The sequence below is a fragment of the Gigantopelta aegis genome, chromosome 3, assembly GCF_016097555.1.
Source record: "Gigantopelta aegis isolate Gae_Host chromosome 3, Gae_host_genome, whole genome shotgun sequence".
In the NCBI taxonomy this organism is placed as follows: domain Eukaryota; kingdom Metazoa; phylum Mollusca; class Gastropoda; order Neomphalida; family Peltospiridae; genus Gigantopelta; species Gigantopelta aegis.
Window position 1 is genome coordinate 43984986 of NC_054701.1, and position 13851 is coordinate 43998836.

At 35.9% G+C, this 13851-nt stretch overlaps 1 protein-coding gene across 4 annotated transcripts in view; it reads right to left on the reverse strand.

The window, feature by feature from the left end:
• Positions 1 to 7783: 7783 nt before the first annotated feature.
• The window catches only part of LOC121368095 (protein bicaudal D-like), a 34303-nt gene continuing 28235 nt past the window's right edge, over positions 7784 to 13851 (reverse strand). For all 4 annotated transcript variants that reach the window (XR_005957475.1, XM_041492655.1, XM_041492652.1 and 1 more), the window contains one exon: positions 7784 to 9349. Coding sequence is in view for 2 of the 4 variants with exons in the window: in XM_041492652.1 (XP_041348586.1) it covers positions 9261 to 9349 (89 nt within the window). In the remaining 2 variants the exon portion in view is untranslated. The remainder of the gene's footprint in view (positions 9350 to 13851) is intronic.

The following is a 13851-nucleotide window of genomic DNA, read 5'->3' on the forward strand; positions in this document are numbered from 1 at the left end:
TTTGTTTCTGATTTCTTTAAGGGTGAGGGGTGGTAGTATTTATATTCTTGGTGTACATGTCGATTGATACGCTGCATGTAGGAGTTATGGCCACATACTGTATGTTACTATTGTAATCTATGGGATTTGATTTGATGGTATGTACCCTATAATGGTTGTTGCACGGATAAGGGAATGTAGTTGACTGACAGTTTACAACTACAGGACTTGTTTAGCAAAGATAGGAGACATCTGATTGTCCTCAGCCAGCATGACCACTTGTAACATCATATGCTGAAGACCATCAAGTCATCTTGCATAATCCGAGTGATCGTTTGACGACAACTTCAACTAGCTATCTGCCTACACCATTAGACACCACCTGTATGCTGCTCATCTGTGTGCACAAGTCATTCACAGAACCATGTTTAATCCATTGATTCCATCTTGACATGTCATTTTAATACCATAAAATGTGGGTCACACAGGGCTAATCCATTGATTCCATCTTGACATGTCATTTTAATGCCATAAAATGTGGGTCACACAGGGCTAATCCATTGATTCCATCTTGACATGTCATTTTAATGCCATAAAATGTGGGTCACACAGGGCTAATCCATTGATTCCATCTTGACATGTCATTTTAATGCCATAAAATGTGGGTCACACAGGGCTAATCCATTGATTCCATCTTGACATGTCATTTTAATGCCATAAAATGTGGGTCACACAGGGCTAATCCATTGATTCCATCTTGACATGTCATTTTAATGCCATAAAATGTGCGTCACACAGGGCTAATCCATTGATTCCATCTTGACGTTATTTTAATGCCATAAAATGTGCGTCACACAGGGCTAATCCATTGATTCCATCTTGACGTCATTTTAATACCATAAAATGTGGGTCACACAGGGCTAATCCATTGATTCCATCTTGACATGTTATTTTAATACCATAAAATGTGGGTCACACAGGGCTAATCCATTGATTCCATCTTGACATCTCATTTTAATGCCATAAAATGTGGGTCACACAGGGCTAATCCATTGATTCCATCTTGACATGTTATTTTAATGCCATAAAATGTGGGTCACACAGGGCTAATCCATTGATTCCATCTTGACATCTCATTTTAATACCATAAAATGTGGGTCACACAGGGCTAATCCATTGATTCCATCTTGACATGTCATTTTAATACCATAAAATGTGGGTCACACAGGGCTAATCCATTGATTCCATCTTGACATGTCATTTTAATACCATAAAATGTGGGTCACACAGGGCTAATCCATTGATTCCATCTTGACATGTCATTTTAATACCATAAAATGTGGGTCACACAGGGCTAATCCATTGATTCCATCTTGACATGTCATTTTAATACCATAAAATGTGGGTCACACAGGGCTAATCCATTGATTCCATCTTGACATGTCATTTTAATACCATAAAATGTGGGTCACACAGGGCTAATCCATTGATTCCATCTTGACATGTTATTTTAATACCATAAAATGTGGGTCACACAGGGCTAATCCATTGATTCCATCTTGACATGTTATTTTAATACCATAAAATGTGGGTCACACAGGGCTAATCCATTGATTCCATCTTGACATGTCATTTTAATACCATAAAATGTGGGTCACACAGGGCTAATCCATTGATTCCATCTTGACATGTCATTTTAATACCATAAAATGTGGGTCACACAGGGCTAATCCATTGATTCCATCTTGACATGTCATTTTAATACCATAAAATGTGGGTCACACAGGGCTAATCCATTGATTCCATCTTGACATGTCATTTTAATACCATAAAATGTGGGTCACACAGGGCTAATCCATTGATTCCATCTTGACATGTCATTTTAATACCATAAAATGTGGGTCACACAGGGCTAATCCATTGATTCCATCTTGACATGTTATTTTAATACCATAAAATGTGGGTCACACAGGGCTAGCTCTGTTACTCGCCTAATTCGCCGGTTGCAAATTTTAAGAACAATTGGCAAAAAAAAAATTGTATAATGATTGATATTTTGCTGAAATTAAGTATACATTTTGTGTTTTTTAAAAATAATTTGGCGAAAATGTCGACCACCCTGGTCACACATCTACTTCTTAATTATATTGTATTTCTCACTCCAGCCAGTGCACCATGACTAGTATAGCAATGGTCGTGGTATGTGTTATCCTGTCTGTGGGATGGTGCATTTAAAAGATCGCTTCCTGCTAATCGAAAAGAGTGGTGAAAACGGGTTTCCTCACTCAATATCTGTGTGGTCCTTAACCATATGTCCAATGCCATATAGGCCTAACTGTAAATAAAATGTGCTGAGTGCATCGTTAAATAAAACATTTCCTTCCTTCTTTAATTATATTGCTTACTTTTGTTGCAGTATTTCGTTATTAAATCAGAACATTTCCATATTACAGTGGTTTTGTATTTATACATTATGGACCTAATTATTCATGAGGTTTTACCTTGATTCAATGTATGTTCAGTAAATGTGATAGTTAAAATAAGCAATCTGGCATTAATGTATGTTCATGTAAGATGTTAGTGTATGTTATGGTGTGGTAAATGGATGCATACATTTTTTATTCTGCAAGGCCTTAGGAAATGGCAAGGCTGGTCAGGCTTTGGCCTGATTTTAATAAATGTTTTGGGTTTTTCTTTTAAAACATACTGTATGATGTCATTAAATCTGCTTGAAATATAATATTAGTGTCATCGAAATTATGCCCCAGAATGTTGTAAAAAGCATCTTTTATTTTTCTTTAAAAGCATTCTGGGTTGGGAAAATACCACTGAACCCCCTAAGAATTGCTTTGGGATTGGAGTTTGGCATCCAAAACACTGGTATCTAAACTAGTGTTAGTGGTGGATGAGACTGGAGTTTGGCATCCAAAACACTTGTATCTAAAACTAGTGTTAGTGGTGGGTGAGGCTGGCGTTTGGCATCCAAAACACTGGTATCTAAAACTCTAGTATTAGTGGTGAGTAAGACTGGAGTTTGGCATCCAAAACACTGGTATCTAAAACTAGTGTTAGTGGTGGGTGAGGCCGTTTGGAATCCAAAACACTGGTATCTAAAACTCTAGTATTAGTGGTGAGTAAGACTGGAGTTTGGCATCCAAAACACTGGTATCTAAAACTAGTGTTAGTGGTGGGTGAGGCTGGCGTTTGGCATCCAAAACACTGGTATCTAAACCTCTAGTATTAGTGGTGGGTGAGACTGGAGTTTGGCATCCAAAACACTGGTATCTAAACCTCTAGTATTGGTGGTGGGTGAGACTGGAGTTTGGCATCCAAAACACTGGTATCTAAACCTTTAGGATTGGTGGTGGGTGAGGTTGGAGTTTGGCATTCAAAACACTGGTATCTAAAACTCTAGTGTTAGTGGTGGGTGAGACTGGAGTTTGACATCCAAAACACTGGTATCTAAAACTCTAGTATTAGTGATGGGTGAGACTGGAGTTTGGCATCCAAAACACTGGTATCTAAACCTCTAGTATTAGTGGTGGGTGAGACTGGAGTTTGGCATCCAAAACACTGGTATCTAAACCTCTAGCATTGGTGGTGGGTGAGGTTGGAGTTTGGCATCCAAAACACTGGTATCTAAACCTTTAGGATTGGTGGTGGGTGAGGTTGGAGTTTGGCATTCAAAACACTGGTATCTAAAACTCTAGTGTTAGTGGTGGGTGAGACTGGAGTTTGACATCCAAAACACTGGTATCTAAACCTCTAGTATTAGTGGTGGGTGAGACTGGAGTTTGGCATCCAAAACACTGGTATCTAAACCTCTAACATTGGTGGTGGGTGAGGTTGGAGTTTGGCATTCAAAACACTGGTATCTAAAACTCTAGTGTTAGTGGTGGGTGAGGCTGGAGTTTGACATCGAAAACACTTTTATCTAAAACTAGTGCTAGTGGTGGATGAGACTGGAGTTTGGCATCCAAAGCAATATCTAAAACTGTAGTGCTAATGGTGGGTGAGATTGGAGTTTAGCAGTTTTGATTTTGATTTAATCCTATTCATATGCTTACATTTGTTTGACACCCAATAGCCAATGTGAATTTTTATGCTGGGATTATCATTAAACATTCATTCATTCATTCATTCATTCCAAAACATTGATATCTAAAACTAGTGCTAGTGGTGGATAAAATGTGAATTTGGAGTTTGACATCCACAACACTGGTATTTAAAACTAGTGCTAGTAAAGGGTGAGACTGGAGTTTCTCAGTTTTTCATTTTAATATTATTCTAATGCTTACACCCAATATGTATGTCAAACATTCATTTGAAAACACTGGGACAGTGGTATTTAAAACTGTAGTGCTAATAGTGAGTGGGACTGGAGTTGCAAAACAGTTACACAGACTATCACTATCCTGCTTGTACTTGAATTGTGGTTCTACCTGTACATGTGTACTAAAGCCAGTGAATGATGACATGCATCTTGTTTCGACTCCATGGATCTTGTTTCGACTCCATGGACTACAGGTTTAGCAACCTTTATGATACAACAATATGAGGAGTGTTGTGTTGCTGTCTTGATGTTGAAACCATTCTTGTATAAATGTCACAAAGACTGGTCATCTTGTTTTATTATATATACTCAACCATTAGTCATGAAAAACTGGTTGGAACATAAAAAGCCAAATGGCCAACAGAACCCCTGTCTTTTTAAGTAAAAGCTAAATTCCACTCTTGCATTTGATATTTTCTGAATATTTTACAGCCAAGCACATTATTGAAAGGAATATTTGTTTAATGCCGCCTCATAACATTTTATAAGCACTATTAGGTGTGTCTAACATAGGCTACTCCTACAGAAAAACAGGAAGAGATCTTATATATTTGTATATATATACTTTTAAAAAGGCGGGACAATACAAACCATAACATTTGATGTATCAGTTGTGGAATACTGCTTGGTAGAATTAAATCCATTAAGGGTGCTGATCCTACAATTCATCCCACCTCATATGAGTGCTCTACCACCGAGCTACATCCCATCAGTTGACTACTGGGGATCATACATAACAGGTCTGTATGAACTGGATGAAAATGTATAGGTTTTTTTCGTCCCATTATATAAATGAAAACAAAAATTAGGCTTGTGCCCACCGAACTAGACTGCGCTCCCCTCCACTAGAGAATGCCCCCGACTACAGATGTTCCTACGAGTCTGCATAAGACTAGTGTAACACTGTTTGGAATATTGAAGAAACCCACAGCTACCACATAAGGTACTCTTATAATTAGCAACAAGAAAATGTCTATTATACACGTGCACAGACGGAGCAGGATGTAGCCCAGTGGTAAGGTGCTCGCCTGATGCATAGTCTGTCTAGGATAGATCCAATAGACAGTGCATCACAACTGGTATATCAAAGGCTGTGGTATGTGCTGTCCTGTCTGGAAAAGTGGCATATAAAAGATCCCTTGCTGCATTAGGAAAAATGTAGTGGGTTTCCTCTGATGACTACGTGTCAAACACTTGCCAAATGTTTGACATCCATTAGCTGATGATTAATTAATCCATGTACTCCAGTGGTGTCATCAAACAAAACAAACTTTAACATACACAGACAAAATTACAGACTGCAGCCTTTGATGAAATTGGGATCGATTCCCATCGGTGTGCCCATTGGGTTATTTCTCGCTCCAGCCAGTTCACCACAAGTTGCTGGTATATCAAAGGACGTGATACGTGTTACCCTGTCTTTGGGATGTTGCATATAAAAGATCCCTTGCTGCTAATCCAAAAGAGTAGCCCATGAAGTGGCAACAGCATGTTTCCTCTCTCAATATCTGTGTGGTCCTTAACCATATAACCGTGAATAAAATGTGTTGAGTGTGTTGTTAAATAGAACATTTCCTAACTTCCTTTGATAAAACTACATCATGTGGTGGTGGGGGAGACAACCCAAGGTGGAGTAACCATACAACAGTGACACATGATCACAGCTCATGAGAGTATTGTACCAATCTTCACAAATTCATACACAAAATGGTATAAAATGTTTTCATGTACAAATAACTGCACACTTATAAAATTAAACAATTTTGTCGTTCTGCAGTGGTTCAGGTCGATTCAGTTTGACAATGTCAACTATGCTATTCAGGATACATTTACATTTGAGGTAAGATTCATACAGGGATGGTTACTTTTGAAAAGATTCCGACGTTTTAGTTTCTATCAACTTTACAGTCCCATATAAAAACATTTGCATGTTAGTTATAGTACATCCAGGTGTTGTATACATACCCCAGTAATGTTGAGCACACATTACCAGAAAGAAGGAAGGAAATGGTTTAGTTAATGACGCACTCAACACATTTTATTTACGGTTATATGCCGTCGGACATATGGTTAAGGACCACACAGATATTGAGGGAGGAAACCCGCTGTCGCCACTTCATGGGCTACTCTTTTTTTTTTTTTTATTAGCAGCAAGGGATCTTTTATATGAACCATCCCATAGACAAGATGGCACATACCACAGCCTTTGATGTACCAGCTAGTCGTGGTGCACTGGCTGGAGCGAGAAATAGCTCAATGAGCCCACGAACGGATTGATCCCAAACCGACCACGCATCAAGCGAGCACTTTACCACTGGGCTACGTACCGCCCTTTACCAAAAAGAATACCATGATATTTGCACTTTAACAGACTTCCGATTAATTCGTCGGTAGGGACTTGTATCTGCTGGCTAAATATGAGACAGTCGTGTCTAATCTGAAGTTATGCCCCAGTTAGAATTTACCAAATGCCAGCTGTTAAAATCTGTTGTTTAATGACACCACTAGAGCACAATGATTTATTTATCGACTATTGGTTGTAAAGATTTTTGGTAATTTTGACATTATAGTCTTAGAGCGAAAACCAGCTACATTTGTTCATTAGTAGCGAGGGATCTTTTATATATACCATCCCACACAGTATAGCACATACCATGGCCTTTGTTTTGCACTGGTTGGAATGAGAAGTAGCCCAGTGGGCCCCAACATCAAGGATCGACCCCCGACTGACTGTGTATCAGTCGAGCACTTGCCACGGGGCTATTGTCCTGCCCCATCCAAATGCCAACAAGACCATCATGTTGGCTGCCGTGTACCAGGGGCATAGCGTGATATGGACCTGGGAGGGTTCGAATAGGAACCAAGTGGACCCTTTTCTATTTTGTTTTTGCACCACCAGAAACTCCAAATGTATAAACCTGTATGCTTTAGTTCTGAAAGCAGACCATTTGCTTCAGCAGGGTTGGGGTGGGTTGTGTGTATGTGTGTGTCTGAACCCCCAAACCACACCAGCCTATGCCCCTGTGTACTGTATATCAGTTAGGATCCTGGCATGTCCTGGGCTCACACCTGTTTTTATTGTCTGCACTAAATACATACAAAATAAATAAAATGCAGATATTAATATTTAAAAAACTATTTCCAGTTGTTAGTGGAGGCTACCTCAAAGAATATCTATACCAAGTTTCAGATTTGAGGAAAAGTTAACAGATAAATGACAAACAAAGCAGACAAACTCCATTAAGGAATATCATTGCAGTGCCAATAAAAAATAAATGATAATTCTAAAATACCGACCAATGACACAGGTTATAGTAAGAGTTTTTAATTATTATTATTTTATTTTTTTTTTGGGGGGGGGGGGGGGGGGGGGGGAGGAGGGAGAGAGAGACATTTGTCCAAATGACAAAATTATTGTACTGAGGTTCTAAACTATTAATAAAGTGAAAAAAGATAACAAACATGAAGAAGTTTATTTTCACAAAATTTAATTGTGGTTACTTCATTGTGTGTATGTATACAAAGTCAGGTACGAATTTGGTACCAGCAACAGTCTCTGTGTAAGAACACATACAAGCCGACATTTTCAGCACTGAATAAAACAAAAACATGTATGCCGCTGTCTACACATACACAATCACAGCAGACGCAAATAAACCATTTCATATAGGCACAGAGATGATTGTGAACACTGGCAGCCAATAAAATGCATGATTTATGAGTCAACATTATGCGAACATTTAATTTATTAATCAGTAATAAAAAGACTTTGATTTCAATAAATAAAAGCTTAGTACCAGTAATTAATAAAATGTGGAATTCAGTTAAAAGTAGAAACTATTTCAATATACTTGTAACATTCATATTTCGTTCTCTCTGTTCTGCAGTAACTGTGTTGTTTGTGGTAGAGCAATCAGAACAGGTGGTCACAGATAATAAAAAATGAATGTACAATTTTTTTTTTTTTTTTAATTACTATTAATAAATATGTAACAAACATTGCATATAAACAATTATCCTACCACACACTCTAGCAAACACAACATGGTTTAACAATTAGGCAGGAACAAATTGCATAAATAAGCCATGAGGGCTTCTTCTGTTCAGTTCTATTACGAAACACGTGCAAGTCAGGTGTTTTATATTAAAATTTTCTCACACTCACACTCAAACTCAAGTTCAGCAATTTACGGAACCAAAGCTTCCCTCGATCAGAATAGCAAATTGTTAATCTCTGACTAGTAAATATACATGAATAAATAATCTATACCGGTATTCCTTGATTAAAGCATTTATGAATAAATAAATGCATTTAAACCACAAAACAATTGTATTTAAAATGTTGGTCAATTCATATTATAATCATGACACCTGTATTTCATACATAAAATCTATATATATATATACCCCAATTTATTTACCAATCATTGTTATTTTCTTTTAGACTATTATTATTATTATTATTATTATTAAATACGACTGTATCCACCACCATCTTATATAAATATCACAGTTTTGATTAAAGGGTATGTACAACATGCAGACAAATCTCAAACGTTAATATCAGACTGATTCTAAGAAATCTAGTGTGTACCTATTTCTTAACATATACTTTCCATCCAACGAAACCCAGTATAACATGTAGATATGCACTGTACGACTGCACAGATGAGACTTATATTAACACAATTTCAACTATATTCCATATTTTAAAGTAAGTTGTTTTTAAGTATCTGTCCAGAGTTGTCTCCCTTAAGAGGATTTTTTTTTTTTTAAACTGCCATCATGCATATTGGCATGATGGATACTAAAAAACATGAGATAGTCAGAATATATTTTTGAAAATCACGTTGGAGACAGAAGGAATGAGAGAAATGCCAACATGGCAGTTTGTTGCTGGGCTGGAAACTGTGGCCCTGTCTTTGAGTCGGAGGTAAGAGATCAGGGGTCATGGCTTGTCCTCCAGCATTTTGTCTTCCATCAGGCTTGTTGTCATCACCTGGCTACTGCAGGTGCCAGGACTGCAGTTCATCAGCTCTGCAAAACACAAGCACAACCACACTGAGCAAGCAGCTACACGTACATACAACTGAGCACAAACTGAAATACAATGACCTGCGAGCTACACAAGATGATTTAGCCCAACACAAAAGTCTGCCTAGTCTTATAACACTAACCCAAAAAACAAAACAAAAACAACAATAAAAAAAAAAGACAAAAACATTCGACCACAAAAGCAAAAGAATTACTGCCTTATTTGGGCAAAAATGCAACAGGTAATAAAAGTATTGCCAATACATTTTATTTGTCGACTCTTAAAACATTTTAGTGAGGAACTTGCTTTGTTAAAAGATGTATAGCTGAACATTAATACAGCCACTGCATGTACAAATGTAGATTTGAAATATTGATTAATGCTAAACATGTTGTTGTCATGGCTACCAGTACATCAAATGAATGCATGATTTATATCTCTACCAAATTATGTACATAATTTTGAAATTAACTTTTAAATACCAGTATATAAAGGTATAAACACTATGCACACCTGACTACATGTACATCTATATCATTCAGGTAGATTCATTTTATTTGTTAGTAAATAGTAATATTTTAAACTAAACTGAAGCTGAAAGCAAAAAGCTCCGATTAACTTATTTACATGCATAAAACATGCAGTATCATGATTTACAATGGAATTTATAAAAATAAAAAATAAATTAATTTTTTTTATACATATATGTGAACAGTTGTCAGAAATGGATAATTTTCAGTTTAGAATCTAATGTCAACTTGACAGACTATACATGTATACACATGTAAACTTTATTTTAATAAAAAGAAAGATGCACATGATGTATTTCATATTTGAAGAATAACTGTGTTCTGCATTCCCATCTTGTATGAATAAATGATAAGGTATTTAATAAGTTTTATGATATAACATGACTGAGATGAAAGTGGGTTATGAAAAAAAAATCAGGAAATTTTAATATTGGTGATCGAGTGCTGAGATTAGCCTTAGGGTTATAGTGCATGACTGTCTAAAATGGCAATCTGTAATAAGAATATATGCAAGTATCAGCCGAAAGCATATTGTAAGTTTTAAACAGTGAAAAACCTGGAAACACTGTATAGATTAAAAATCTGGAATTGTGGATAGATTTGGTAAGATGTTCATCTCTGTATTACTGATCAACAAAAGGTAAATAAACCTATAAATAAAATGCAACTGTAAATGCACTTCCTTCACTTTTACCGACTTTTCAAATGTTTATACTCAATGCCACTAAATACGTATACTGTGTATGTATGTGGTAATTTATTTAAATATGAATACACTCAACAGAACTGCACAACAAAAAAAACAAAACAAAAAAAAAGAAAAAAAAAGATTACCAATACATAGATCACAGGCCTCAATATATTGCCAAACCTATTGTTGCATTTGTGCATTGGTTATATATAAGTTAAATTTCTATTTAGCATAATTATTTATGTAAAATTTATTTAATTGTTAGTCCTAGCATTGAGGTTTTTTAAAATGTATTTTCAATGATAAAACCAGGTTAGGCAAAGTTTCACTTGGCATATACATGTATCTGAACATAAGAATGACTTTTAAAACATCTATTATTCATCAACAAAACATGTTATTAATAACACTGGCCATAATTATTGCACAGGTATTTAAGAAAATATATGCTCATGTGTACATACTACTGCATAATTTATTATATACATGTTCTTAAAAATTACATGTAGCTACAAAAATAACAAATTAACTCATGCAGAAAATTCTAAAAATAAAATAATAATTAAAAAAACCTTCATGTATGGAGATGATAAATAAGAACAAAACTAATTTTATCATATAATCAATCATTGATTGACACATTAGAACTTTAAAGTTTAACAAGTCTAAACTGGCTTTATGTTGAACAGAATGGCCAGCTGTGGTGCACAGAATCACAAATGCTTGATACTGGTCTTGAAGAGGATTCAACAATGGAAAGAATCTTATGTTTGTATCAATTTATCACACTGAAGGATTTAAAAACAATTCCAAAGTAGTGAAAGATTCTACATGTACATGTATTAATTTTGTTTGCATTCCTACATTTTAAATATATTTAAATTTGGAAAGGGGTTGGGTAGGTAAGAGCAGGCATATCTGACTAAACTGCCAAACTAATGATTGAACAGATCTGTTAAAGAAAAACTATCCGGTTTATTCCCCACTTCAACACGTGCCAGTTTAGAGTGTGCACAATATGACAAAATCAGAAAATCAAAGGCAGCATTATGAATACAGTGGTACATTTCAAAGTGATAAGAGCAGAAAAAGACATAAAACATTGAAAAGCTCATTAAGGCTAGGTGGTGGTCCAACACTGCAAATCAAATCAATGGGTATTAAAATGAAGGTCTCTTTCTGCCTAGCTAATTGCATTATGCTGATTATTAACTAAAAGGTTACTTTTCAGAAGTGAAAAGGCCACTGCGCATCCTGACACAATGTATGGACTCCTAAATATGTTGCTGTCTGTTATAATTGACTGTTACTAAAGCCACATTCAGATGGTTGAGTTCTGAATACAACATGAAAACACGATCTATGCTCATTGAACAAGATGTTAAAACTGTGCTTCATGTGGTTATATGATACATACATGTAATATACTAGTAGAACCATGTTTTTTGTCAAACTGATGTAAATGAGTACAAAATGAGAGAAGAAGTTTGCTTTGTTTAATGGCACCACTAGAACACATTGATTTGTTAATCATCGGCTATTGGATGTCCAACATTTGGTAATTCTGACAAATAGTCTTACAGAGGAAACCCACTACATTTTTCCATTAGTAGCAAGGGATTTTTTATATTCTCCGTCCCACAGACAGGATAGCACATAAAACGGCCTTTGATATACCAGTCATGATGCACTGGCTGGAACTAGAAATAGCCCATTAGGCCTGCTGACAGCGTAAATATCATTTTGGAATATGAGCTCTTCCTATGTACTTATTAATGAAAGGTGAGGATAAGGCCATGGCAGCCGAAAGAAGTCTTTCAATGGAAGACAGGACATCACACAAATGACAGTCTTTGATTAAGCAGGTGTCATTTGTCAGTCTGTGTCATGCATTAAGAAAATCTTGTACAAACAGATGTACATGTAATGGATGAAAGGACAAGGCTAGACTTTTGATACATATGTATTTTGTAAATTTGCTTAAACTGAAAAATTGCCAAAATGCACCAACAATTTTTATTAATTAAGTGAGGTGCATGTACATATACATTGTAGCATCTACAAGTTTATCTAAACACAGGAAATAGTGAAAATTAGTTACTACAAATACTGAATTGAAAATTTCTAAAAAGTTAAATATATATATATATATATATATTTTTTTTTTTTTTTTTTTAACATACTACAAAAAGTTAGCTTGGCAGAACAAGACCAAATAAAACCAAATAAAAACAGGAAAAAAAGGTAACAAATTAATCAACTGAAAATAGAAGCAAATTATTTCATAAAATACTTATTCAGGCCAGCACATTTCAATGGTTTTTCAAGTGATTTTACTTAAATATCACTAAAACCTAAACTGAAGTTTTCTATGCTTTGGCAAAATCACAATGTAGTTAAGATGGAGATGGGGGGGGGGGGGGGGGGGGGGGGGGGGGGGGGAGGGGGGGGGAGGGGCACGTGCGCCATAAAAAACCTCAAATAATTTCCAATGTAAATACATTTATGTACACATGTTCATATATTGAAAGTAAAGAAGCATGTTCACGTCTGTAAAATCTAATTAAGGTTTATACTTTAGATTTGCCGGTCTAATCACATCCAATTACTAATATGGTTTGTTATTTAAATGTTCCAATGGGCAATGTTTTGTTTTGTTAGTTTTTTTTTTATTTGTGATGCATTACATGTAGCTCTTATATTAATAATAATTTTTATCTTTATGAAGACAATAAACTTTACTGAAACCCAAGCACCGTATTAAAATGCAGACAATAAAAAATATTCAACCACAGGAAAATGATACATCTTATATGTAAGTGCCCACAGTCAAGATTAATAAGATATAATGTGTTTATAAGAGCAAGCTCTTTTTATCACGCCCTGCATGTCCTTGACACAAGTGCCAAAATATCAACATGCTTTATTTGTATTGTACATGTGAGGCAGGACGTAGCCCAGTGGTAAAGTGCTCGCTTGATGCACAGTCAGTTTGGGATTAATCCCCGCTGGTGGGCCCCCATTGGGCTATTTCTTGCCCCAGTCAGTGCACCACAACTGGTATATCAATGGCTGTGGTATGTGCTATCCTGTCTGTGGGATGGCACATATTAAAGGTCCCTTGCTACTAATGGAAAAATGTAGTGGGTTTCCTCTGTAGGACTATACGTCAAAGTTATCAAATGTTTGACATCCAATAGACAATGATTACTAAATCAATGTGCTCTAGTGATATCATTAAACAAAACAGTCAGTCATATATATGAAGATTTTTCTTTTATAT